This window comes from Diaporthe citri (assembly GCF_014595645.1).
Source record: "Diaporthe citri strain NFHF-8-4 chromosome Unknown scaffold_10, whole genome shotgun sequence".
NCBI classification, from domain to species: domain Eukaryota; kingdom Fungi; phylum Ascomycota; class Sordariomycetes; order Diaporthales; family Diaporthaceae; genus Diaporthe; species Diaporthe citri.
In genome coordinates, this window is record NW_025064855.1 from 1997924 (window position 1) to 2025252 (window position 27329).

General features: G+C 54.0%; 9 protein-coding genes across 9 annotated transcripts; 4 read left to right on the forward strand and 5 right to left on the reverse strand.

The window, feature by feature from the left end:
- Positions 1 to 1715: 1715 nt before the first annotated feature.
- INS49_003754 (uncharacterized protein) lies at positions 1716 to 2884 on the reverse strand (the record flags this gene model as incomplete). The annotated part of the gene is made up of 2 exons (XM_043164544.1): positions 1716 to 2275; positions 2392 to 2884. 2 exons carry the CDS (start codon positions 2882 to 2884, stop codon positions 1716 to 1718), a joined length of 1053 nt encoding a protein of 350 aa, XP_043019309.1.
- Positions 2885 to 4401: 1517 nt separating this feature from the next.
- On the forward strand, positions 4402 to 4957 carry INS49_003755 (uncharacterized protein; the record flags this gene model as incomplete). Its single annotated transcript, XM_043164545.1, has 2 exons — positions 4402 to 4593; positions 4673 to 4957. The coding sequence occupies 2 exons, from the start codon at positions 4402 to 4404 to the stop codon at positions 4955 to 4957; spliced, it is 477 nt and encodes a 158-aa protein (XP_043019310.1).
- A 27-nt stretch (positions 4958 to 4984) lies between these two features.
- INS49_003756 (uncharacterized protein) lies at positions 4985 to 6714 on the reverse strand (the record flags this gene model as incomplete). Its single annotated transcript, XM_043164546.1, has 4 exons — positions 4985 to 5178; positions 5271 to 5623; positions 5691 to 6296; positions 6359 to 6714. The coding sequence occupies 4 exons, from the start codon at positions 6712 to 6714 to the stop codon at positions 4985 to 4987; spliced, it is 1509 nt and encodes a 502-aa protein (XP_043019311.1).
- Positions 6715 to 7164: 450 nt separating this feature from the next.
- Positions 7165 to 8857, forward strand: INS49_003757 (uncharacterized protein; the record flags this gene model as incomplete). The annotated part of the gene is made up of 3 exons (XM_043164547.1): positions 7165 to 7388; positions 7449 to 7747; positions 7821 to 8857. The coding sequence occupies 3 exons, from the start codon at positions 7165 to 7167 to the stop codon at positions 8855 to 8857; spliced, it is 1560 nt and encodes a 519-aa protein (XP_043019312.1).
- Positions 8858 to 10373: 1516 nt separating this feature from the next.
- Positions 10374 to 11280, forward strand: INS49_003758 (uncharacterized protein; the record flags this gene model as incomplete). Its single annotated transcript, XM_043164548.1, has 2 exons — positions 10374 to 10428; positions 10490 to 11280. The coding sequence occupies 2 exons, from the start codon at positions 10374 to 10376 to the stop codon at positions 11278 to 11280; spliced, it is 846 nt and encodes a 281-aa protein (XP_043019313.1).
- Positions 11281 to 14914: 3634 nt separating this feature from the next.
- Positions 14915 to 16024, forward strand: INS49_003759 (uncharacterized protein; the record flags this gene model as incomplete). Its single annotated transcript, XM_043164549.1, has 4 exons — positions 14915 to 15301; positions 15418 to 15508; positions 15582 to 15661; positions 15830 to 16024. The coding sequence occupies 4 exons, from the start codon at positions 14915 to 14917 to the stop codon at positions 16022 to 16024; spliced, it is 753 nt and encodes a 250-aa protein (XP_043019314.1).
- A 728-nt stretch (positions 16025 to 16752) lies between these two features.
- INS49_003760 (uncharacterized protein) lies at positions 16753 to 18624 on the reverse strand (the record flags this gene model as incomplete). Its single annotated transcript, XM_043164550.1, has 3 exons — positions 16753 to 17380; positions 17437 to 17970; positions 18095 to 18624. 3 exons carry the CDS (start codon positions 18622 to 18624, stop codon positions 16753 to 16755), a joined length of 1692 nt encoding a protein of 563 aa, XP_043019315.1.
- Positions 18625 to 20587: 1963 nt separating this feature from the next.
- Positions 20588 to 22853, reverse strand: INS49_003761 (uncharacterized protein; the record flags this gene model as incomplete). Its single annotated transcript, XM_043164551.1, has 5 exons — positions 20588 to 20678; positions 20728 to 20789; positions 20895 to 22447; positions 22543 to 22680; positions 22832 to 22853. 5 exons carry the CDS (start codon positions 22851 to 22853, stop codon positions 20588 to 20590), a joined length of 1866 nt encoding a protein of 621 aa, XP_043019316.1.
- A 3254-nt stretch (positions 22854 to 26107) lies between these two features.
- Positions 26108 to 27094, reverse strand: INS49_003762 (uncharacterized protein; the record flags this gene model as incomplete). The annotated part of the gene is made up of 2 exons (XM_043164552.1): positions 26108 to 26560; positions 26624 to 27094. 2 exons carry the CDS (start codon positions 27092 to 27094, stop codon positions 26108 to 26110), a joined length of 924 nt encoding a protein of 307 aa, XP_043019317.1.
- Positions 27095 to 27329: the final 235 nt, after the last annotated feature.

Consider the following 27329-nt stretch of genomic DNA (forward strand, 5'->3'; position numbering starts at 1 on the left):
ACGTCATGCGATGTGCACGAGGGTACCCCGGGCTCAGATAGGGTTCCTCTGACGGCAGCGACTAAGTTGACAGCAGCGAGTAAGTCGAGGAGATGTGACGAACACACAGTCCAGCCGGGAGATCTGCAGCTGATAGTGATCACCAGCCAGGTCGACTAAGGTTTTGCTGCTGGAAGCTTAGCTATGCTCGACAGTAGGGTTCTGCCCCACACTAACCAGTCAAGACCGGGAAGCGAGAACCAAAATTCCGAAGAAGCAGGGGGAAAAAAGAGGGCGGCTCTGTTCCACGTGCACGCAGGTGTGGAGACCAGACCAGACCAGACCAGGCTGACAGGCCATGGCTTGCCCTCCTCCTCCCATGGCTGGCCATGTCCAGACAGACGACAGACCGGACGGAGGTTGGCCCTCAATTGCGGCCATGTGTTCGTGGCCCAACCTGACAGAGACCCATCATCCGGACGTCGCAGAAGAGTACAGTAGCTGGTTAGTCGGCGGCTGCTGGAGCATTGTTGCCCAGGCGGCGGCATCACAGCCCGTTGACGGACTACCCGAGGGTCCAGCGTCCCGCTCTGCCGCAGGACCGTGTACATGCACAATGTTCCAAGGCTATTTACAGTTGGTCGGTCCTGCTTTGGGGATGGCCGATGCGAGCAGTTGTCTGGCGCCGAGGGGGGTGGGTCAGGGCAGAGCGGCAACAGAGGGAAGTCCCTGGCCGAGATGACACGGAGACGGGGCGAGGGGGGGTGCGAGGCAAGGCATAGCGGGGGCGCTTCCACCTGAGCGAGTTTCTTGTAGCTGGGAAAGGCTTAGCCGTGCGTGGGGTGTTGTGGTGAGAATAAACTCATCAAGGTTGAGATCCACGAAATAAGCAGCAGAAGAGCCTCAACGCCAGCAGGGGTGGCCCTAGCTGCGGGGGCCAAGACCCTGACCCAGCTGAGACACTTGGGGGGGAAGGGGCAGCACAGCGCCACACCACTGGCAGGGACGGCCAGGGACGAGCTAGAGCTGCATGTGGTAACTGCCCAGGTGGGCTGCCTACCCACAGGGCTGTTTGTCACACGGGGTCTGCACTTGAGACGGACTCCTGTTCTCAAGAATTCCCCGCTACCCGCCAGCTGCTACTCAGGTTGCTCTCAGGTCTTGCTGGTGACACGACGAGGGCGCCGGCTGGCCTCGTTCATGGGCTAGCCTCACGCTCGTCACCCAGATCCTCCGCCAGATCGGACCGCCCAGCCGCTGGCATCTGGACTTTCTCGTCGTCACGTCCCATCCCGTCTCATCCATCCCATTCTCACCTGTGCTCTCTTTCCACGTCTCTTTCCCTCATCCTGGCTTTTCGGCTCAAGCTGATTGAACTGCTGGCCTGCACCCGCATGTCAGCCCGTCCGGACATCAGATTTCTCAGCTCGTCTCTCATCCGAAAGCGCAAATGAGAGAAAGAACAAGGAGCGAAAAAGAAAAAAAAAAGATTGGTATGGGCTGCCGCACACGGGCCTAAGCCGCACACAAACATTACCTGGGTACCTAGATCAACCTGCACGACTCTGTGACATGCAATCGATGCTGTGCACCTGCCTCAATGTTCCATCAAGCACATGTCACATGTATCTAGCGAAACATGGCAACGGTGCGAGTCACAAGGAGCAGAAAACAAAACCCAAAAACACAAACATTAAACGTACGCAGTGTTTGTCGATCAGTCAGCCCCTGGAAGTCTATTGTCCAACGAGTAAACACAACCCTATCATGACACCCGTCCATACGAGCCCCTTCCCGCGACTGAGAGTGGCCACACCGTTGTCAGATGTAGCAGTAGCTGTGGCCGCCCCCGTTGCAGTCACAGTGGTGCTCGCCTCCGCCTCAGTGCTTGAGGGCAACTCGGAGCTCGTGCCCGTCGCCGAGCTTGTGCCCACATCCGCCCCTGTCGTCGCAGAAGGACTGGCACTGGGGGCCTCCGATGTGGCTCGGGAGCTCGAAGATACGGTCGCAGTCGCCGTGGCAGTGTTGTTCTCGATTCCCACCATGGATCGCACCCAACCTGCAGCGTCATCGGTGAATTTCTGGAAGTAGTCCAGGTGGGTCGCATGATCATCTCCCCCGGCGCACACGGGATCCGTAGCTACGCAATAGGAGCGGAGGACAGAGGCATAGGTGGCCATCTTCTGGAGATCTGTGCCAGAGCGCGGGAAGCCGCTATTCTTGTCGGCGCCAGTCTCCACGTTGTACGGCTGCCCTGCCGTGTGGCGGGTGTCGCCGAAGACGAGAACGGCAGCAACTGTTACCCTAGCATCAGCTACACTCTTCTCCACATCCAATTACTGCAGGTGCTGCTGAATCTAGCCGAGGCCCCGCAGCAAGAATACTTATCAAGTCAAACAAACGTGGACTTACGATGACTCCCCGGGCTCGTCTCGGCCGAGTCGAACCCATCCACCTCAGGCTCTGTCGTTTGGTACATGATGGAGTCACCACCTGTACCGCACAACATATCTCCCACGACGTGTGCGCCCAAGCTGTACCCGGACATCACAAGTTTAGCCTCGGGGCAATCCTCCGCATAGGCTGTGACCTGAGACTTGCCAGCTGTCACGCCCTCGTGTATCGAGACCCCGTAGACACTCCCCTTCATGTCGTCAAAGATAATGTCTTCATATCCGCAATCGCTGCCGCTGAGCCCAGAGCAGATGGCATCAACCACTGCTTTCTGTCTTCCGGGGTATTCCTCGTTCCATCCTCGCACGAGGAATATGTGGGTTGTCTGGCAGGCAGATCGCTCCGGGGTTGCGGCGGCAGGCGAGTGATGTGATGCAAGGTCCGTTTGGGTGCTGGAAACGAGTGACAACAGCGTTGACACAAGTCCCAAGAACATCGAGCTTGAGAGCATGATAATTGACGTTGGGAAAGGTCAAGTCTGTTTTGTGTCGATCAGTGTACTCTAGAAGCAACCTCAGCAGTCGGCTCCACAACGACTCCAGTTACGATCCCAGTGCTAAGAAGACGCAGACGTAGGCCACTCGAGTCACGCCGGCGTGTTTGCTTCCTAACTGGAATCTGTGACTTGTGCACAGAGCTGCCCCGAGAGTGTCAAAGAAATTGTTCCAAATGCTGGTGAGGATGGCCAAGACGGACAGGACCAGGTTCCCAGTTGGTATCCAGGAACTTACCCAGCGTTCGTTTGCAGGCCGCCGGGCTGTGCGTCTTGAGGTCAGCTGTTGGGCGGATTGAGTGTGTTTGTGCCTGGTTCCTGGCATTAAAACGATCAACTTCCTGTTTCCGTCGCCCAGAGAACCTGGGTGGAACACACGACGTGATGCCTACCTGATGCCAAATTTATACGGAATGGGTAGTGAGCTGGGCGATTAGTCGATCTGTGTCTGCATTATGGCTATTGATGGAGGAGGGAAAAGAGGCCAGATAGCCTGCGATCTAGGTTATAAATACTGGACGGGGTGGTCTGTGACTGGAGGTTCGGGTGAATGCCGCCGTGTTCACCGTACCACGAGTTTCCTGCGGGGAGCCGCTTTGGCCAGGACTGAACAGTTGAACTAGACCATTCCTCCATACGGCCTTAGGCGATTCAAGATTGTACCTAGGTCGGCGGCAGCTTGCTTATTAGCTAAACTTCAGATGTCTCAAAACTTTACATGGAGTGTAGAAAGTTTGTAGTGCCTACCGCATCCAGAGGTGTAACGTTGTCTGGTAGTCGTCCACATACATAATCAGCCATCGTCTCCTTCCACCTTGGAGAGGTTGTCTCAACCAGCATGATGACACATATGGCTATGTGTTATTAAAAGACACAAAAGCTAGCCGACCTGCGAGTATTTTGTGCATGATGAAAATATAAATAAGACTTCTCCGGAAGCAGCCGTCTCTGGCACCACTGCAAACTTAGGTTCATGGCCACCAAATTTGGGAAGGTATCATTAATCTAATTACAATTCAATCCGGAAACATCAAAGTCAATCACATCGGAGTGCCAGTTGCCTTCTTTGGTACTTTCGACCAAGCTCCGTGATCAAGACTTTCTGTCGCCAACGGGAGACCAACAGCTCTGCTGTGCAAGACAAGTTGGGTTTGGATGATTGTTGGAGCCGTGCATGAACACCTACAGGCCTCGACGTTTCTGACTTTCTTATGCCTGCTTTTCATCCGATTTGTTTCCAGAGCCAGCCACCACCGTAGCTGCCAAATCGGACCTAGAATGGATGAGGTTGCTCAATTCAGGCTTGCGTACGGTGACGTCACAGGTAATGAGCATGCTAACAAACATGCTCTACCTGGGCAGCTGCAGCACTTGAAAGCTCTGCCTCGCATACTGCTGTGCTGTTGTACAGTCGACCATCGATTTTCAGAACTCTCTCCTACGCCTACCTACACTCGGTCAGACTGTCTCCCACCATGTTCTTCCCAACCGGCCTCGTGGCCCTCATCATCACCCTCATCAGCGTTTATGCCCTGCGCCAGTCCGTCACGTCCATCGGCAACATTTCGAAATATGAGGAAAAAGCAAAGAAAGCAGCAGAATGGAGCAACACGGCCAGGGACCGCCTCTGGGGCACGCGCTACACCATAGGAACGGGCTTTGTCTCTGTGAGCACTTCCATACTTTGACCGTCTAGTCTACTTGAATCAAATGCCGGGCACAGCTGACCTTGTACCCCGAATTAAGTGCCTGGTGTCCCTGATCACAGCCGTGGCCTACGTGCTCCTCGTCCCGTCCGGCTCCGGCATCTTCGCCGCTCCGTTACGGACCATCTGGCCCGCAGTGCTCGCCGTAGCCCTGCGCTTCGGTGCCAGCCGGTACATGCACAACTTTTGGGCGACCAAGGCCAAGGTGCCACTGGTAGACCAGTACAACGCCGCGATCTCCCAGAGCATGGACGTAATCGGTTTCTTGGACCTGCTTTCGGTCGGCTGGGCTGCTGTGGCGGTGCTCAAGGCGCTCTCGCTGTGATGGTGGGTTCGAAACCGGTCAGGGGATCTATGGGTCGTAGGGACCGCGTGCGCGTCTCCCGGAAAGCAGCTCGGCCTCTCCCGCCTCTGTGACCAGGTAGATGTCTTCATGACGCACGCCAAATCGATTCTCGAGATAGATACCTGGTTCGTTTGTAAATGTCATCCCGGCTTGAAGGCGGATCCCCGTGTTCCACTTGTTCAGGTACGGTGATTCGTGAGCTGTGGTTTGCTCCGTGTTAGTTTGTGTTCTCATCAGCAGGGGAGAGAAAAACACCCGCGAGGCTGCTGACCCTTGATTCCAATCCCATGACCCAGCCGGTGTGTGAATCCATATCCATATCCAGCGTCTTCGATTACGGTCCGAGCTGCGATATCGATGCTTGCGGCCGTCGCGTTGGGCTTGAACGCTTCCGCTGCGGCCGTCTGTGCCTCGAGTACGATTTCCCAGACTCTCAGTTTCTCGGCATGGAGCTCTGGAATTGATGGAGCTGCCTCCTCGCCCTGGCCGCTTTGACCTCCCAAGAGCCGCCTCATGCTTGCCAGGAATCGGCCAAGAAACGTGTGCTGTCGCGTAGGCGGGTCTATGAAAAAGCTCCTGCAGATATCTGAGGAGTAACCAAGATAATGAGCTCCGACATCAATCACCACCATGCTCTCATGCTTTCTGTTACACATTAGCAACTATTGGTAAACAATGGAACAGTCCGCACAGAGTCAGGACTCATACGTACAATTTGAGCCAGCCCGTAACAAAGCCGCCGTGGGGCAGAGCTCCGTGTTCCTCGAAGAGCACAATGTTGAAGAACAGCTGGAACCCAATTGATAGCATCGCATTGTTGAGGATATCGGTGACTTGATTTTCGGTTAAACCAGCCACAAGACAAGGCCTCATGGTCCTGACAGCCTCGACCGTGCCTGTATTCACGGCCCTCAAAAGCTCAACCTCTGGGGGGCTTTTGGTCTGACGGACAAGCTCCACAGCAGGGTTCAGTCCTACAGTCTTGAAGCCCGCTCCGTCCAGGCCTCGGACGATGTAGTCGCGGATTTCCTCGTCCATCATCAGCTTGGGGGAGCCGTTGAAGTCCGCGAAGAGTCGGGACTCGAGCAACGTGTTATACGGGTCCCAATGCTCCTCCCAAATGACGATGTCAAGCTCGTCGTCGCGGCTGGGGATACCAAGCATTCGGACGCGACCTTCTTCGAAATGTGGCGACAGGAAGGCCGTCTTGGCTCTGATATCGCCGTTCTCAGATTGCTCGGGCAGCACAAGCATGAGGAAGGGTCGCTCCTCAGGCTCCCAGGGCTCCCAGTCTGTCTGTGAGATGTTTCCATAGTATCTGGCTTTGGGTCAGCCAGCGGGTACTTGTATGCATTCTGAGCGGTAGAAGCGACGACATACTGAAACGTATAGCCAGGCTCGAGGACAAAAGCATCTACTTCGGATGCTGCCAGAGCCTTTGCAAGGCGGTCTCGTCGGCCGATGAATTCCTCGGCCGTGATGGGCTTGGCCTGATCCAGGAACGACAGGTCCTTGTGCAGGTTGTCGATGGCGCATCGCTGGGCCTTGTCGAAGGCCGAAGACGTCGTCCTCTGGAGGAAGGGCAAGGGATTTTCAGAGACAAAGAGGCAAGCAAGCCATGTCATGGCCAGAATGGCGCTACCCAAGCTAACGACGCGACGCTTGTGTGACAGCTGCCCAGAAGCGGGCCGAGCGCTCGGCGGCACGCCGCCTGCTGCATGCTGCACCTTCTCCATGACTTGGGTATCGCGTGGCCGACTTCTCGAATCCTCTTGTCAAGTGCGTCACCGATGGTGCCTCTTTCGACGTTGATGCCAATTCCAGGGCCTCGGGCAAAGATGGTGTGAAGGATGCAGGTCCTGGTGGCCCGACATGCTGGATCGGCTCCTACACGGAGACAAACGTGCCGGCAAAGCGGGTCTTCCCCCGCCCATCAGCACCGGGTATCGCTTCGCACGTCCTCTGGATGCCGGTGAACTGCCGGTAAGCCCTGTCTGTTGACAACATGCTTGTGCGTTACATCCGTCTTGATAAGACCATACCTGAGTGCACAAATTGAGTGGGGGGTCTTGTTGAAGTGAGCGAGTCCATGTCGCGTCTCCATGTTGTGAGGGGCGCTCTTAATTTTCCCCTCTGTCTCCTACAGCCAGCCGTTTAAAGCCAGACATTGCCTGAACTTGATAAACATGGCTGATCCGACCACCAGCCATGAGTCTAAGGCTCCTGGAGCCCCCGGTGACGGACTTGAGATTCAAGAGTCAAAGATTGGCGCAGCTTCAGCCACCATCGATGATGCATGTGGCGATGTGGAAATCCAGGCGGTAGAAGAGCCAGAGAAGACTTATTACAGCAAGCTCTCGGTCTGGCTCATGGTGCTCTTCTCGGGCCTGGCGATTGGATCTGATGGCTAGTGAGTCTCCAATTCAAAGTGCCATCCGCGCAGACATAATGGAAAGCTGATCGCATCTAGCAATGCCGCGGTGATCGGCAATGTGGAGCTTCTCCTGGCGGTGCTCTACCCGGAGGCACTCACTGACGCTATCTACAAGCGCCTGAGCAATGCCTTTCTCATCGGCATGATCCTGGGCATGGTTTCCTTGGGATTTACGGTGGACCAGCTGGGCCGCAAGACGGGCGCCGTCGCTACTACGATGATTCTGGTCATTGGAATCGTGCTGTCCGCCGCTGCAAGTGGAACGTCGCCTACCGGATTGCTGTGGATGCTGATCATCGCACGTGGAATCGCCGGCGTAGGCGCCGGCGGCGAGTGTGAGTTCCAAGTTCAAGAGGGTTCGCCGTCATCCGAAAAACATCCCCACTGACGCATCGTTGCTTGTCATAGATCCCGTCTCCGGTGCCGGTGCAGCTGAAGCGACGGACGAGAGTCACCAGTACCGCAAGCATCGTGGCTTCATGTTCGCCATGCTGGCCGACCTGTCCAGCTCACTGGGCTATGTCTGGGGAGGCCTTGTCCCTCTGCTCTTGCTCCTCTGTGTCGGCCAAGAGGTCGAGAAATACGACATCGTCTGGAGGACCTCGTTCGCGCTTGGGCTCGTCCCGCCATTGGTGATCTTCTGGTTTCGCTTAAAAATGGCCGTCTCGACCGCATATCGAAAGTCTGCCCTCCGCAAACAGCGCACCCCGTACCTTCTTGCTGTCAAGAGATACTACCGACCTCTGATCGGCTGTGCGACGACTTGGTTTCTATACAACTGGATCTCGATACCTTTTGGAATTTTCAGTTCCACCATCATATCACGGGTTAACGTTGGTGACAACCTGGTCAAAAACTTTGGATGGGGGACTTTAATCAACTGTTTCTACATTCCAGGCCCGTTCCTTGGTGGATATCTCTCGGACAAGATCGGTCGAAGGAAGACCATGGCTCTGGGTTTTGGTATGCAGGCGGTCCTGGGATTCATTCTCGGCGGAGCCATTTACCCGATCCAAAGCATCTTCCCACTATTTGTAGTCATCTACGGGCTTTTCCTAACATTGGGTGAAGTTGGGCCCGGCAGCACCGTGGTTCTCACGGCTTCAGAGTGCTTCCCAACCTCAATTCGAGGGCAGATGATGGGCTTCGTGGCTGCTTGGTCGAAAGCTGGGGCTGCGATAGGCACGCAGGTATTCACGGCAATTCTCAGCGCGTATGCTACCGATCCGTCAAAGGGCGACCAAGTGGCATTCCTCGTTGGGTCGGGCTTTGCCGTAACTGGCGCCCTCGTCGCCCTCTTCGTTATTCCAGATGTATCGAGAAAGCTAGAAGACGATGACAGGGACTGGAAAGAATACCTCGCAAAGCAAGGCTGGGAGGGAAGCTGGGGCGACAATACCACCAAGGATCCTTCTGGGGTGATACTCAACCAAAGGGGATCGTAGAAGAATAACAATGGAATTCTGCCTACTATCAGTTATTATACAGAAATTTTATATTCACCTGCGCCCACCCACATGTGAGTCGAGCTATTCGAATAGGGCTTTGATCAGGAGAACGGACATTGGCACAGAAAGAAACGGATGGTATACAGATACGTTACACGTCTGGTACACTTATACCCACGCACCCACACCCAACGCACCCACACCTAACACACCCAACACACCTACGACCATTTCACATCCCCCAATCCAATTCATATACACACTACAATTCACATAGCCACATTTATACACTTAATTTACACACCCAATCTATGCGACCAACTTGTTGTTCCGGCGCCTTTCCCGGTCTATTTTTTTCTGTTTTATTATTAAGAATATTAAAGTAATAATAAAATCTTAGCCACGCGTTACATACAGCAGCATGACTGAGCCGATGCCCGACCTATTCCAAGTGTCCCAGCTGGTTTTCTGTCGTTACCAGCGCGTATATACATGATAGCACATAGGTCCGGGACAGACGACTAATGTTTGGACACTTTGAAAGGCAAATTGCTTAGAATTCCTCCCAAGTGGTCGATCGGATGGGTCACATCGAGTGCAGGAATAGCTTGAGGCGGCAACGGCGGCTGGTTCTGGTATTCCCTAGGCATGATTAGTGTCTCGGTGACCCTCGGGGAGCTCAGCCAGGCGCTTCAGTGTATTATGCAGTATTTCTTCAAGAGCAGACCCCTTCTTACCCCTTTGCTAATATTACCGCTCGCTGCAGACATCAAGGCAGGGCGAATCCCACCCCAAGGGCGGATACGAATAAAGTTCACTTGTGGTACGGTGTTAGTGACGGCAAGGTGGGAAGCTGGAGACCCGCAGCCCTGTCCCAGCCAACAGCAAGACGCGCTCTTCTACTAAATACAGAACCGTTGCGGCAGAGATCTGTCTAGTCCCTGAAATTTTCTCGGTCCGCAAGTCTAACGCACCATGTCACGATTATGGCGCAGCCGGGTTTTGAGGGATGAAGACGAGCCGGGGCTGGTTGGCGTGCCCACATCTGATTGGCGCGCATGTTGCATTGCGACTTCGTAAGGGTCGACTCCATTGGCACGTGTGTTGCAGGGCTGCAGACATCGCAAGATTTTGGGATTTGTGGGTCTGTGTAAGCTTCAAAGACATGCGAGAGGTATTCAGCGGGCTTTATCTTGAGGGTCTGGATCTGTCCATGCGTGATGTGGCGCGTATAGAAGGGTCGCATGCACGACTGGTTCGGTGTCCTCAAACAATACCCGCCCCGAGAGGCGTATCAACATACCCGGGCCATGGTCGCCCTCATTGTATATAAAGCTTTTGCTCTCGCGGCCTCGATCGTCTGTTTCTCGGATACCTGTAGACCTGCAGTATTTCTTTTCCCTTGCTGGTCACCTTTTCATTTTCCGAAGTTAGAAAGCAATATTACCAGTCCAGACTCGCCAGCACCAGCATCTTGATTCTTCGCAGAGGACGCAGGTGAAACGTTATCAATATGTCTTACAAGCCGCTCGAAGGCAGGCTCGCAGTCCTGACAGGGGCATCAGGAAGTGAGTCACCTTCCAGAGCTCCGATCTGGCGAGCAAAGTGTCTAACCCACAACAGCGATAGGAACTGCCATCGCAGATAACCTCGCCTCCAAGGGCTGCAACCTCGTCCTGAGTTACTTTGTCCCTGAATCAGCCCCTGCTGCCGAGGATCTTTCCATTGCGCTGCAGTCCAAGTACGGCATCAAGGCTTTCGATGTCCGTGGGGACCTCGCCAAGCCAACCGGTCCTGCAGACCTCGTGAGTGCTGTCAAGAAGCACTTCACCGAGCTCGAGCCGAACAAGCCTTTCCAAATCGACGTCTTGCTAAACGTGGCCGGTATCGCTCTCAACAACAAGCTCCCCGATATCAAGGCGTCAGAGTTCGACACTACGTTTCGTATCAACGTCCTGGCCCCTCTGATGCTCGTGCAGGCTGTCCAGCCGTACCTTCCCAAAGACCGCTCCGGGCGCATTATCAGTGTCTCATCAATTTCCGCCCATTGCGGCTTTGTTGGGCAGGCAGTATATGGTGGGACTAAGTCAGCCATTGAGGGTATGACGCGCGTGTGGGCACGGGAACTTTCCGAGAACGCCACAGTGAACTGCGTCACTCCAGGCCCTGTGGAGGGACCGCTGTACGCGTCCAACACGGATGAATTCAAGAGGGAAGCCAAGGGCTGGATCGAGCACACGCCGCTTATGCGTGTGAGGAGCGGCATCGACCCCGATGACGTTGTAGAGGAGGCGAAGACGACGGGAGGACGACCCGCATACGCGCATGAGGTTGCGGGAATCATAGCCATGCTTTGCCTCCCGGATGCGGCATGGTGTACGGGGCAAGTTGTTTGTGCCAACGGTGGCATGCTGATGTGAACAGTGCTGCACAGCAGATGGGATTAAGGAACGAAAGACTATCTCATGTGTACATTTTTCAGGTTTCAGGGCTGCAACGCAAGAATAGAGTTGTTAATATAGCATGAGCTAGAAATGTTGTTAAATGCGGAAGAGTTCTGGTACACTGTTATAAATAATACTTTCAAATATAGAAACCCATTTCTAGCATCTTCAGTCATCTATAAAGTAGAGTTCGAATGCAGATGGTGCTTGGCAGATGTTGGATTTTGCAAATGTCGTTTGATTGGCGTTGCTAGCTGGTGGCTGCCCACATGCAAGCAATCTACTCAGTGGCTATATCTCGGTTTCGGAGGGCGAATTTAGTAGTAGCTTTAATGTCAGGGGAATGATGAAGACATTGCAACACCGTGCGAGCTTCTGAATCCTGAATATATTTGACTCTGTTTTATTAAGTGTGCTTCATTTTGTGGAGTTTCGAGCAAAGAACACACTGGCAAGTCTCTCTCCCCATGTCACTTGAAATAACTTGAACTTCAGCAAAGGCAATTGACACATGTTTGATCATCTTGAACTGTTCCACCTTTCTCAAATCTACTGTTGACAGTACAATACTCTCATGTTCTATGAGGAAGAGACTGCTGTCGATCCGCAGTCAGAAGTACGGGAAATGCTCTCGGCCTTTGTCACCCTCTCATCGATCAAGAGGTTCCGCGATTCTGTCAAGTTGGCGAGCGATGCTCAGTATTGATCTCAAACCAGGCCTCTGTGCCTTGCCACACCAAATTCGCAGACTGAACAATACGGATACCCTGTAATTAAGTCTCAAAATGCTTAGGAAACGATCAAAGTCTAGGAGATTTTTCGCTAACAAAAGTATACTGGACTTTGTCTGGTCACATTCAAGTGTTGGTAATATCCATGAAGCCATCGACAAGGTCACAGAGGCGCAACACCCACTGGGGTCTACCCTACAATTTCTACTCTACATGAATATCTACGAGGTCTCTGACAGTCGGTGCCCCATAAACTATTGTGAAAAAGCAAGGCGTCAATGCAACTTGAACATCAGTGAGTCCTACGACGGGCTACAAATCCAAAATGGGCCATGAGCGCTCGGAAACAAGCAAGCGGATCATGCACGTGGGGAGCCCTGGTAGGTACGTGGTCAGCAATTAAGCATATTTGCTGAGCACCTTTTTGAAGTACAGCACGCGTTACTGGCGTTGGTATAGCCACTAATTATCTTAGACATTGATGCATTCAGAATTGGTGGCCGAGCAAGTTTCTGATCTCCAAATCTCACTCCATGGCCATCCTGAGGTACCTTACAACACCTTCGTAAAGATTTGGATCAAGCCGTACGCAGGGAACGAATTTGAACTTGGCCCGATTCAAATTTCATTTGCGTACAGGAGCTGAGGACATTCAAGACTTCTCCGGCGGAGGCGGTACCCACACGGGCTGCTGAGCCTGGGCTGCAAGATTCGTCATGCCAAGGGCTTGATAGGAGCTTAGGGCTTGCGTACATGGCCAATAGGTCTTCTCAGCGCACACAAGACAGCTAGTATAAATTGTAACCTATGTCTTCAGTATGCATCGTAAGCTGTGAATGGGGTAGAAGGGTGATTATCCCCAAAAGACAAGAATGGCAAGGAGCATGTGTGAATGATGGATCCCCAACGGAGTCGATCCTCATTCCCCGCAAATTCACTGCGCTGACCGGATATTGAGAGTCGCAGTTGATCTGCATGTTCAAAACCAAGATGTCTGCTATCAAGCCATGTGCCGGTTGTTAACGATTTCGGAAGACCGCCCGAGGTGCTGCAGGCCTCCTCCGGTCTTCCGGGATGTGAGCTGTCATATGGCATGGGGAAAGGGCCGGGTGGACTGCCCCTTTCGTATGGCAAGTCCAATTTCGAATACATACAGGTTATTCGGCTGCGCACCACGTCTCAGCAGTCTGTGTCTACATGAGGCCAAGTGCACACATTGGAAGGAAAGGGCTGACCATAGATTTGCTGTACTACATGGTCTTGCTAGATAGAGAATTAATCACACAAGCATAAAAACCAAACCTTTTCGATCCCTTTCTATAAATCGCCCCCGTTCTCAGCAATGCGAGATGCCACAAGTCGTTGCATCTACTGAAATACGTGCGGGATTCACACGTCAAGTGGTGAGGCAAGTTCCGGCGTCCAGGCTGCTCTTCGGGAGATTAGTGCACACACTCAAAAGGATCAGGTTGTGGAACCCGCGATTCCAGCCCACATCGTAGAGGAAGGTTTGATCGAAGGCGTGTGGGTATTTTTACTGGTCAATTGTCAAGCTTGTCCCAAAAGGAGCATTTCTTGCGATTCCAATCGCAATTGATGAGGCTCACCGCCCCAAGGGGAGTGCGAAAACTGCGACTCATGCAGGCAGTGAACTGGATCTGGGCCTTCCCTCTGGGGCAGCAGCAGCAGCACTTGCGGACCGTATACGTCGAACTAGTGGAGCCATCTTCGAGGAGAACGAAAAGCAAAAATACCATGCCGGACCGCCGAATTAGGACGTTTCAGTACCATAGGCTTGGGATCAGGCTTGGGATCGGGCTTAGACGGTTCGTGTAAGTCGTCGTTGGCAACGGTCATTGATCTGCAAGGCCACATGTGCAGCAGCCGGGGTCCCCAGTGTGACGTTCAGGGGGGCCCCTGGAGGCACGCTCGAGGATCTTTGCAGGGCGAGTGGGACCGTCCGATGTCCCAGAGATGGCGGAGGAATGGTACCGGGAATGCGGCATTGTCTGTCGATTGTCGCATGCGGGACGAACCACTGGAGTGTGACTAGGAAAGTTTCAATGTCACCTCGGCCACATCAGCCGTCGATGAGCCGTACATACGTATGCCCCTCGACCTCAGGGTGCGATCTCCCTGTAATCTATCTGGGCTGGTTGTGCCATCATCCCGGAGGGCGACCCCATCTCTCGGGAGGCTGCAAAGGAACCTAACCAGAAGTGGTCATCTTCACGAGCCGCGGTCGACCACCGTGCGCTTTGCTTTGCTGGTGGCTCTGTGACCCTCTTAAGTATTGTCGACCCCCGGCAGTTGCCACGAGATATGCTGGGCCACGCGGACTGTGATCAAGGAGACAGAGGTAGATCATTGGATCAAAGATGGTGGGGACTACCATTTTGCAGTAGACTTCCCAGGGCACTTGATGATGCGTTCTGCCACGGCTGTATTATTCCATGCCTGTCCTCGCTCTCCGATGTGCCTAGTATCTGCTTGTCGCCCAGGGCATTGGGAACCCTAATTACACGAACCAATCGCAAAGCTCAAGATAGATGCCTCGGCGTTGAAGAGAGTGACTGCACTAGGTAACGACGGCATTCAGCAATAGTTTAGTAAGTCATTGCCCAAGTCGGGCCACTTATTCAATCACTTCTCAACGAATCAGGAGAGAAGAGGACGGGGACTGACAGAACAGGTGGCGTAGGAAAGACAGTCAGGCGAGGTACACCATCCGCGACTGTGCAGCAAAGGAATAACGACGCCAGCCAGTACGGGTATAAATAGGTACGGAAGGAGCCTCGTCTCTCGGCGATTCACATCCTGTCCATTCTTGCGAAAGGCCGTCTCTCGACTCCCATACAACTCCATCGACCGCGAACAAAATGAAGACCATCGGAGCCGCCATCGTCGCCTTCGGTTGGCCCATCCGAGCCGCCTCTATTCCAACGAACCCTGGCTCCCAGGCTCACAGCAGCTTGACTCCTCGGGCCGACTGCAGCAACATCACCTGCACACCGTCCACCGATGCCGCGCACATCGTAGTCAGCCGTGCCTCCACCGAGGCCCCAGGCACAGGTGTACTGGGTAGCGTGGCTGATGCCATCGTGGCCGCCCGCCCCGGCTCAGATATCGCTACCAACCCCTACCCAGCTCTTCTGGATCCCTACTTGGAGTCTGAGACGGCAGGCGTCGGCAATCTGACTGAGATCGTTCTGGCATATCAAGCTTGCTGTCCGGATAGCAAGATGGTGCTTCTCGGCTACTCTCAGGTGAGCAAGGCCCCAATTATCTCCCAAGACAGATCGGCTTGAATGAGTGCGACCGGATATTTCGAGATGAGATCCAATTAGGAATGGGTATCAACTAACCTGCTATCTCTAAACAGGGCGCGCAAGTCACTGCCGATTTTCTCTGCGGCCGCAGTTCGGCAGGATTTCCACCAACGCCTCCTTACTCCGCGGTCGTGACCGAGAACAGTGAGTCCACCACTACTGAGGGACTCCTATTTTCTCTCGGACGAGTCGACTGGAAGCTGACCTATTTACCCAGTTGCCGCGATCGTCCTAATGGGTGACCCTTCATTCGTCAAGAACCTCTCCTGGGACCGGGGCAATGCCTCGAACGTCAGCGTAAGTCCTTCTACTCATCGCGAGTCTGTAGCATAGCATAGTGCCCAAGGACGGCAAAAGACATGCCTTCAATAACGGACGTCGTGATAAACTCGTCTCGAGTCCCGTCCACCTTAATCACGAAGAAAAAGCCGAAAGCAGAATGCTGACCAACTCCCGCAACAACAGTACTTCCCTCGCATAGACAACACAGCCTGCCTCCCCGTCGCCGACAAGCTGATCTCGTATTGCGACAGTAACGACTACTTCTGCGACAATGGGACCACACCCGACGCCCTGACCATTCACGAGACCTACGTCCAGAGGTACGGCGCAGAGGCTGCCGAGTATGCTGCGGACAAGATCGGATGCAGTACGGAGTGAGGCAGAGGTACGCGAGGCTATTTGCAACATATCAACAGCACGGCCTCTGAGCAAGCAAAGAGTAAATGTCCGGATGCTGTGGCAAACAATGTTTGTATATAAAATGCTGTACAGCTGGTGAGTCTAGTGGCCCTCTAGCTCCAGCCTTGGATGGAGTTAGCCAAGGGCTCAGAGTTGTAAATGGGCCAGCGGACCATGCAGCTTCATGCTTTGCCGTAAACGAGTACCCTAATTCGTGAGTGACACACATGAACATACCTCGCTTCGGAGCCGTGCCGACCACAATATTTACTATTTTCCATGTCATTGTCGGGCAAGATGAGAGACTAAGGTACATTCCGTACAACAGAGACAGCTGCAATCTAGGGACACAGTAGTCGTGGTGGGAATGATGTGATTCCGAGATTATTTCCCAATTGGGTCCCCACACGTACAGTTTCAGACCACCATCGAAATGATCACCACGAGTAGTGAAGCAGCAAGTACAGTCAGTTCTGTGACCCCAGCCAGCTACAGGGCTGGCTGAGCCTCGGGGAGAACGGGACACCACCACACCAGGCTAAGAGGGACAAAATATGTCCGATATGATTAATTGTTCATTTTAACAAGAGAGGAAATCACCCGGAGATCCCAGGTGAGTAAGTACAAGCGCTCAAAGTATACCGTCTGTTGTTGGCTGCCTCTTACTTAGGCTTCAGTTTTACCAGTATGCCCGACAAAGGCGGCCTTTACAAGCTGGAGTATTTCTTGAAAGCTCCGATCAAGCCACCAGTGCTGGCGTCGTGGCCGGACCCGGTGCCCTCCTCGTCCAGCTCCTTGAGGATCTTCTTGGCCAGCACCTTACCCAACTCGACTCCCCACTGGTCGAAGCTGTTGATGTCCCAGACAGCGCCCTCCGTGAACGTGAGGTGCTCGTAGTAGACAATGAGAGCGCCCAGCTCGGCCGGACCAATGTGGCCGCCAACCAGCACGCTTGTCGTGGGCCTGTTTCCAAGGAAGACCTTGTGGGGCGCCAGGTCGTCCGATGTACCCTCAGCCTTGACCTGCTCCACGGTCTTGCCGACCATCAGGGCCTCGGCCTGCGCAAGATAGTTGGAGGCAAGCATCTTCTGGTGCAGGTTGTCGGACACGGGGTTGTGCGACTTGGCAGCCAGGATGAAGTCGGTGGGAATCAGCTTGGTGCCTTGGTGGACGAGCTGGAAGAAAGAGTGCTGGGCGTTGGTGCAGGGCTCGCCGAAGAGGATGGGACCGGTCGTATACTTGGCCGAAGTGCCGTCAGAGGTGGTGGTCTTGCCGTTGGACTCCATGGAGAGCTGCTGGAGGTAGGCGGGGAAGCGGTGGAGATACTGGTCGAAACTGTCACAAAGACTGTCAGCAAGGAGGATGGAAAAGCCTGGGAGGTCTCAGCTTACGGAGCGACCAGGTGTGTCTGGGCGTTGTAAAAGTCGCTATACCAGACACTCAGGAGACCACCGATGGCAGGGATATTGTCCTTGAGAGCTGCAGAGCGGAAGTGCTTGTCCATCTCGTGCGCACCAGCCAGGAACTTCTCGAAGTTGTCATAGCCGATGTAGAGCGCGACGGAGAGGCCGATTGCACTCCAGACGGAGTACCGCCCACCGACCCAGCTCTCGAAACCAAACATGTTCTTGCTGTCGATGCCGAACTTGGTGACCTCGGACTCGTTGGTGGACAGGGCTACGAAGTGCTTCGCGATGTCGCCCTTGCCGCCTGTCTTCTCGAGGAACCAGCTCTTTGCCGTGTTGGCGTTGGTAGTGGTCTCAGCGGTGGTGAAGGTCTTGGAGGCAATCAGGAAGAGGGTTGTCTCGGCGTCGGCGTTGGCGAGGGCCTCTGCGACGTGGGTGCCGTCAATGTTGGACACAAAGTGCAGGGTCTGGTCTTTAGCACCGTAGTGCTTGAGGGCCTCGGTGACCATAACGGGACCCCTATCAGAACCATGTCAGCTCTAAGATCATGCATTCCCATGTCCATAGCCACATCCGTGGTGGTTGCAGCTGCTGGAGTGGAAGCAGGCCATATTGCCCCGGGGTATGGGGGTTTCCCACTTACAAGTCAGATCCACCAATACCAACATTGACAATGGTGGTCAGCTTCTTTCCTGTGAAGCCCTTCCACTCTCCACTGCGCACCTGCTCGGAGAACTCCTTCATGTGGGCCAGGACGTCGTTCACGCCGCCCTTGGTTCCCATGACATCCACGCCATCGACTTTCAGATCCCAAGGCTGGCCCTCGAGGCCAACGTTCCGCAGGGCAGCATGGTATACGGCACGGTCCTCGGTGAAGTTGATCTTCTCACCGTTGAACATGGCGTCACGCTTCTTCTCAACGCCAGCCTCGGAGGCCAGCTTGGTCAGGAGGTCCAGGGTGTCATCGGTCAGGAAGTTCTTGGAGAAGTCGAAGACAATGTCTGTGGGCTTGCCGGAGGAGGAGACAGAGCCGGGCAGGGTGAAGGTGCGGGTGAACTTTTCGAAGCGCTTGGGGTCCGCAGCGAAGGCCTCCTTGAGCACGAAGGACTTGCCTACCGTGTCGCGGTGCTGCTGGAGCTCACTCCACGCGGGAAGGCTGCTTGCTTGGGGCATTTTGGCGTTGTTTGGGGTGGGTGATCCTGTGGTGATGCTGCTGTGGTCAGATGCCGGCGTCAGTCTTGAGATTGGAACACTATAGCGAGGTGAGGGCCAGTTGTTACAGAAAGGCACAGAGAGGGGGGGATGGGTGGCAGAGACAAAAGGTGAGGGGCATAACAGCTTCAGGATGGAGCTCCCAACGACGGTGTGAACGGAGACGGAGCACTTACTCAATGGGTGACAGGTGTAGGATTCCGGACGCTTGAAAATGGTTGAAACCTCAGAAAACTGCGAGGAAGAGGGAAGTAGTGATCAGCCCAGAGTTTTGAGAGAAACAATAAATCGAAGAGAAGTTGGAAGTGCCCAGGTGGTCGCCCAGGTGGAAGCGGGGTCCTGTGCTTCCACAGCTTCCGACACAGCAACCAGCAATAAGTAATGGCCCACGGGAGAGACATCATAGCCTAGCTGCTGCTGCCCCGCAGTGGTCTTACCATGTACCCGGGTACATGGTCACCCTGGAGCTGTGGCCCCAAAAAGAGGGTATCCGTTACACAGGCCAGAAACCGTGCAGAGTGGATGCGTTAAGATGCGTACTGCATGCTACTGTGATAAACACATCAAGAATGCACAGTCAATGGGGCCCTGAATCCAGCAGTCAATCAACCTCGTCAACTCCACTTGGGTGATCAATAGCCCGACTTTACAAACCTTTTGGAGGAAAAACATAGAAGACAACAGATTCAGACCAGAGACAGATCCAGGTTGGCCTCCCCGCTTGGTGAGCAGGTGGAGTGGAATAGACTACACTACCTGATACCCAACCTTGTCTGCCCTGCCCATCCCATCAAACTTTCCGAGTTCCAATTGTGGTGATCAGGCAAAGGTGAGCAAGCCCAACAAATGGGACTGGGACTGCGTCACCACGCATGCGTGCATGCACTGACCCAATAACTCATTCAGCACAGCAGACAACACAGCACCAGCTACAGGTGCTTCTTGTCTGTAATCAATAAACAAGCTAACATTTTGGACTCTGGGCGCTGACTAAGGACAAGATGCAGCTATTCCCAGACGTCTGAAAATGTCCTTCCCGGCGGGCCGCCCTGCCCCGTCCATCCATCTGTCTGTCAATCTACATAAGAGATGGAGGAGGCCAGGACATCGATCACTAGAGCATGGGCTGCTTGTCCTTCCGAATACAATTACAAATTCAAAAGCCAATGCGAATACAAAATAGGTGGATTCACTTGCCCAGTGGCCAGGGAAGACCTGGAGCCAGTCTGAACCGGCCGATTTACCATGTCTTTCAACCATGCATGGCCTGATCCTGATCCCGATCCTCATCTGGACCATGTCTTGGGAGTCCAGAATGGACACCAGAGCAAATTCTGCCCCAATTGATCCCCCAGGCGACACCACACCACGCCACACTCTACAGAAGAGCTGTTCACGCCATTCATGTCCACATGTGTTCAAGTCCAACTGTGCACTTCCCATTTGGCTCAACTCTAACAACTGCTATGATCATGTCTACCACCAGGCTTTTCCTCTGGTTCAAAGACACAAACCAGTAACAACAAGTGCAGATCATGGAATTTGCAGAATGAACCCTGCCCAAACCCCTTTGCCAGCCAACTGAAATGTGTAAATGAACAAGACCGTACTCCGACATGTGAATTGCTTTGAGGCCAGTGGAATGCAACCAAGCACCATGAACAGGCTGACTGGTTTGTCCTGTTGCCTCAGGACTGCTTCTCCGTTTCCCGACCCAGCCCAGGATTGGGCCCCCTTGTGGCCAAGCTTGGTCTCCTAACTGCAGCCTCACGATAAAGACAACGATGTGCCTCCACGATGTGCCTCCTTACAGAGCATTTTCTATACCATGACCTCACCTCCAGTCGCCATCATGCCCTCATCCAACAGCACGGCTTTGTGTCTGAACATTTACAGTCTGCCAGAAACGACAGACCAGGTGAGTCTACCTGTCGTTCAGACTGCCCGCGAAACCGGGGTCTTTGACACTGCCACCCATCGGCCAGGCCGGCGATTGGCCGGTTGTACGAAAAGCCCTGGAACTGGTTCTGCATCGTCTGCGACAGGACAGGGCCCTCGACGTACGAATCCTGCGGCGCCTCCGATGTGAATTCGGGATCAAAGTTGGCCGTGTCCAAGGCATCGGCCTGTTAGTAGCCAAGTCAGTAAATATGTCCAAACAGTAACAGTACTCTAACGCCAGGCCAGACTCAATGCCTTGCGAAAGGGGTGGGTGGAGGGGGGTAACATACCACATTGGGTTTGAAGGTCGGCTCGTACTTGCGCTGCAGCAGCTTCCGCCAATCTATGGCGTGGAAGAACGGGTGAGCCTTGATCTCAGCCGACCCATTGGCGCCCAGCCGCTCTGCTGGGTTCCGGTTCAGCAGCTTGGTCAGCAGGTCCTTGGCCGCTGGTGGCACGACGTCGTGGCTGGGGAAATGCAGCGGCTCTGACAGGATCTTCCTGTACATCTCGTTGGTGTTCTCGTCGTAGAAAGGGGGTAGACCTGTCAACATCTCGTATAGCAAGACACCGAGAGTCCACCAGTCCACGGTCTTGTTGTAGCCCTGACCCATCAGAAGCTCCGGGGCGAGATACTCGGGAGTGCCGCAGAAGGTGTTGGTACGGTCCTCGTCCTTCATGTCCAACTTGCATAGGCCAAAGTCGCACAGCGCAATGTGCCCTTGGTAGTCCAGGAGGATATTCTCGGGTTTCAGGTCTCGATAGATGACGTTGAAGCCGTGCAAGCACTCGAGAGCGCAAAGCAGCTCGGCAGTGTAGAACCTCGACCGGTTTACATCGAAACGCTGTTCCTTCTGCAGGTGGTGAAACAGTTCTCCTCCGTTAACGAACGCCAGTACGAAGTACAGCTTCTCGGGTGATTGAAAGGTGAACTTGAGGGGTACGATGAAGGGGTTGTTGATCTGCGCGAGAACGGACCGCTCGGCGAGAGTGTGGGTGACCTCAGACCTGGAGATGATGTGCGCCTTTCGGATCGTCTTGAGGGCATAGATCCGGCTGGTGTCCTTCTTCCGCACCTGCATGACCTTGCCGAAACTGCCCTTGCCCACCACCTTCAACAGCTCGAAATCCTCGATCTTCAGCTTGCCGGCCCGGTTCTCGACATATTCGACACCGATCTTGAGCTGGCCCTGTCCGTACTGCACGGGCACCCACTGAACACCGTTGTGGCCCAACGTCCTCTCCTTCTCGGCGAACTCATTTGCTGCCTTCTCCCGGTCCTTCTTGCTCGCCTTCGGGTCTTCGGTAAACTGGTGCTTCTCCTCGAATCGTGGGTTGATGCGGACAACACCCAGGAAGATGTCCTGGCTTCGTCCTGCGCCGGGCGGGGCGGTCGGGTTCCGGATGTAGAGATGGACGGTGAGCTCAGTCACCCTTGACACATCGAACTTGTACTGGGTGTTGGAGCCCGCCCACAGGGGGTTCTCGGGATTGCCCTCGACGGAGTTGACAAAGACCTGGACCTTGTCGAAGTCGAGTAGGGCGTAGGGCATGTACTTCCCAGAAACACGGCCATGGTTGGTGGGCACGTTGCCAAAACCGCCCGACGTGTTGGGCCTGTGTCCATTTACGTAGGAGCCCGCTGCTCGTTGCGAAGAGCCGGGCCGTACGGACCCGGCGACACTGGCGCCCCCTCCTTGAGAGAGTGAGCTGGAGTGACTGCTGAATATACTCTTGTGCTGGTCAGGTAATGCAAAGTCTTTGCCTTCGTGTATAGTGACGACGAGAATCCCGGGCTTGGGCGGCGTTATGACGGGGGCCTGGGTGAGGGCTTCCGAAGAGGCTGGACAAGCGGTAAGTCAGCGGGAGTTGCAAGGCCCAAGCCAAGGCTGCAGCCATCTGGGGCTGCAATGCCCACGGTGGGACGGAGAATCGTACCGATATTGTTGTCTGACGGTGTAGGGGATGCAGAGCCAGCGATGCTAGACTGTGCCTTGTCGTCCTTGTCGGTGATGGTCGAGGTGGAGGTGGAGCGCCCGAAGCTGCCCAGAGGGCTCAGGTGCGTCTCCTTAAGTTCTGGAAGACGAAGAGTGAGGGGTTAGCAAACGGAAAGCTCGCAGAGCGGCGCAGGCCGTCCTGGACAGCAGCGCAGAAGCGGGCCACCGCTTGTTGCTCTGCTGCAAGTCCGGAGAGAGGGCTCAAAGGGCCAAACGGGCAGGAGACTTACTCTTGGTGAGTTTCCACGACATGGTGAGTGTTTTGGGAGTTGCGGGGAGGAGGGTGGGAGCTGGGCGATGCGACGGCTGATAGTGCTAGCACTTGCAACCCGAGAGAAAGGTCACGTCTCCAAGAGACAGAGCCACAATGAGAGAGGGGAATGTGGGAGAGAGGCTGGAAGAAAGCTGACAATGAACGGGAGGGGAATCAGCCAGGGAGTGAAGAAGAAGCCGGAGTGATGGCGATGGCAAATGGCAAATGGCAATGGCTGGGAAATGTGTAGATAGGTGACCAAGCTCCGTGGCAAGTTGGCAGGCTGGAATCGGGTTGTTGACTTGGACCACGGGGGGGATGGGCGAATGGGTGGGCGGATGGTGGTTGATGCTGAGGTGTGCCCAGTGCGGCTGCACCAAGGTTGGCACTTAGCACTGGATTGGTAAGACGCTCGTTTCGGGGACAGGGCCAGACTTGGGGGCGCTGCGGTTCCACTGGGGGCTCTGCCTCTGGGCAGGCTGAGGATTGACAGGCTGACTACCTGGATACAGCGGTAACAATGAGCGCTCTTGCAGTACACAGCTGAGCATGGTTCGGCAGGAGGTACCCTTCAGGTAGGGTTCGGGTCGAGGGGCAGGGAGGGGGGACGGGGGCATGGAGCAGGGACAGGGACAGGCACGAGCAATCCTTGGGCAAAAAAAAAGGGCCACAGAGCCCAACTGGCCACCCCAAACTACAGGCACGTGGCCAGTGGTCCCTGGTCACTTTCAAATGTGCAGGTGGATGGGTCAGACTGCAGCTACCCAACTGTACAGCAGATATCTGGGAGGCCTGTGAAAGGGAAAGGGAGGTTGCAGAAAGTCAATTTCAGCGGTTCTGGTCCTAATTTTAGTCGAGGTCGATCCAGATGTCTGCGTGTCTGGTCGGGACAGGGGCGGTCAGGGGCGTTTGGTTTTGGGGCCTGGAAAAGGGGTTGTTCAATTCTTTTCCCTGAACAAACAGTCTGATAAGTAACAAGCGATAGGAATCCTTCTGCAGTCTGTGTTTTGTCATGTGCGCAGTACGGTGCTCTGTCTACTTGGCCTCCGTGGTATGGGAGACTGCGATATCTATCTAGTCTGCCGGGCTATCCATCTCCGTGTTCTATAGGTAGGTAGACTAGGTGGTCTACAGTAGATGAAGAAACACTCCTACATGTGCTCAATTGGCCCATGGGTGGACCTCCTATAGGCCACTGCCAGCCCATCATCCCTGGACCGCCGAACGAGTCGGATCGTGTTGCTGTCACCAGCCAAAAACGGCCCGAGACGAAACCTTGGAAAGTGTCCAGGCCTTGTGGCAAGCAGCACCGCCTGCAGCACCTCAGCCCAGCCCAGCCAGCCCAGCCCAGCTCAGCTCTTGTCTAGCCAGCCAGCCAGCCAGTCAGATACTCCCCTCACATTTTTCTCGAAGCCAGTGTTGCATGTAACGCCAAGGCGGGGGGTGGCAGTGCCTAGACTCTAGACCTCCTACCTACCTGGGTATCTAGCAGCTGAGATGGTCGGGTACCTAGCCCGTGCCTAGGTAGTCTACCCACATTATAACCAGCAGTAGCACAGACACAAGCCTAGCCATTGCCGACCTCACACTGTATCCCTATCTTCGCTATCATAGATCCATTCTATTGTCTCGAAATGAAGGGTAAGTCATAGTTGACACTTCTCATCAATGCTTCTTCTCTATCTCCATTCCAATCGTTCCAAATTCCTCCCAAGACTAAACCATGACGCGGTTTTGGATGCCTTTATTGTGTCAGAGCTACGGCTGCGACGGTCCACACTACGGTACAAATTACAATCTGTGGCACGGAGGCCCCCAAGACATTTCCGGTCAGGAATCGATTGCAGGAAGTTGATTTCTTTTCCACCTCATCAACCCTTTTTGAAATTCTTCGTTCAGGAAGCTATGCCACCAGGTCTTGAGGCAGCTTCGCAGTCATTATGTCGATTCATGTGACCCTCGATGTTGAACTTGTCATGGTCAAGGTCCCTCTCGTGCCACTCAATTTGATATGAGACGGTAGTTTTAGCTGTTCCCATGGTATTTGCGCCTCAAGTTCCTGTAAATGTGTCACCCGCTTTTCGTGGGACCCATTATATTGTTTGTCGTTCCAAATCTCGCCTTGTTCGTGCTGAACAATATCATCCTTGTGCCACAGATCTATGCGTATTTATAGCCAGTCATTAGCAAGATCCATGGTTTATGTTGCCACACGTCTGAGCCCTCATGCTGTGGTGCGATTTCTCCCTGAAGTGACACCACGGAAGGTGTTTTGTATGCAGTGTATGCAGATATGACTGGGTTTGATCTTATTATAGGCGGGATCACATATAAGTTTGCGCTACCCTAGTGTTAAGACATAGTAACAGGCTGGATTCTGCATTATAGTAACAAGCAACAAGACCAGATGTAGACAAGATGCACCGTAACCAATCAAGAGATTGTACGGGTGCCTTTACAGTCTTTCGCGTTGCACCGCGATGTTCGAGTCTCTTGACAGAAGACCACATATTGAGATTAAAATACGGTGCATGGCACAATGCATGTCTCTACATGTCAGCCGCCGGAGGCACTGATTATCAAGATTCAGATGTAGTAGACTGACATAGTATACTGTGTGTAGATTTTTCAGAAAGAAAGACATAATAACTAGCACAATACGAAGAAGCATCACAACAAGAACGAAGGCAAGTCGACCTCGCCGCTGGTTTGTTGGACAACGAGACCAGTCTCCACACGCTCGAAAGCGACGAGATGGGATTGTCGAGGGTGGCACAGTTCAAGTGATCAAAGGCTTTCGGGGGGGGGTGTAAAGGTGATGAAATGACTCTCCGAAGAATCTTTGGCGCACGTGGTCGTATCTAGACAGATAGGCGAAGGAGACAAAAATATTGTGCCCACTTCTCACCAAAATCTGAGATATTTGAGCGACCACCGCTTCGTATCTAAAGAATTTCTTCTCTATGAGCACATGACCGTTCTGAGTAAAGACCTGGAGCGCATAGTCGCCTCATCCGGGGCACATCCTGCGCCATCCACTGAGAAGCTGGAAGACTTGCATCGCCTTTGAAAGGATCATTACCCTGGCCTATCAACTCGTCGCAACGGAGAAAAGAGAAGGAAAAAAAAGGGGGGGGGCACACAAAGTGACGAAGGGGACGAACTGTGGTTGCGGCCTGTGAAGTTTTATCATTAAACGTCGTTCTATCTGAAGCTCCTTAACAGAGAATTCTATAAGGATCCAGGGTAGTATTTATCCTAGAGTACCTGACAACGAAACCGCGCCGACATCATTCTTCCCCAGATTGCCTAAGTTCCAGTTGTCCTCGGCGGTCTTGGAGAGGCTGTAGTGATCAAAGCGGGTCGAGTTAGTCGTCCCGACGAGGTCATCCGATACCGCACTTCCTAGCAGGACGGCCAATACTCGATTCTCTGCCAGGTAATTCTCGCACTCATCGAAAGTAAGGATGATGAGTGTCCTGTCGATGTTGAAGTTTTGGTTCGATAGCAGCGGCTCCATGAAACTCCTTGCCCACTCCCCTGCGACTGTGATGGAGCTGTCGTGGCCATCTGAAGTCATGTTTGGTGTGACCCAGATCCACTGTGGCAGGGTGTTACTTGCCAGTTCTTCGTAGAACACGGTTAAGTTCTTTGATTTGGCCAGCCTGTTGATATCCCCCGTTGCCGAATTATAGCTCATCATGGGCTGCCTCAAGAATCAGCATCTCCGGCATAGAAGCCCAATGATGTAGGGGAGGTAAAAACTTACGTTATGCTTTCTTACATACATGTTAGCGCCCGTCTCTTGATTGACCCAATCCGCCTCGAACCCCGAGTATGGTTGGTCCTCTCCATAGATGCTCCAGCTAACACCGCCGGCTTCCAGGAGATCAATAACGGTCTCAACGCTCTCGTCGATTTGCACAAAGTTATCGAGCAAAACACCGTTCTTATCGGCGCCCAGCGCCGCAACGTAGTTTGGCTGGGACGGGTGCGTTATGCTCCAGTAATTATCGAGCTTGACACCCAGGGTGGCGAGGTAGGCGAAGTTCGGGTCGCCCTCGGCGATAGCGTAGTCTTGATTTTCGAAGAAAATCTGCACATAGCGATCAAAGTGCTGGCCCTTGACCGCGCTAGTTGGGTGCAGGGTCAGGGCAGTTGCTGCAGCGGCGGCGACGTCTGATGCTGCCGTGCCAGTATACATATTAGACGCTGCGGGCGTCGACTGCGAGGAGCCCATGTCAGTGAGCCCCGCTGGGTGTCGAGACTCAGTGGTTGAGGTGAGGAACAGAGGCACACCTGTGGCGAGGAAGCAGGGTGGGCATCCTCATAGTATTTCAGCGGCCGTTGCAGCCCGTGGTTCTACCGCAGGCATACAGCACGAGGTGCTCCATCTCGCGAACTCATCTTGTCGAGCCGGCGCTCTGCACGGATGCGGCGACGGGGGCCAATAGAGAGGGCGGACACGACGGTCA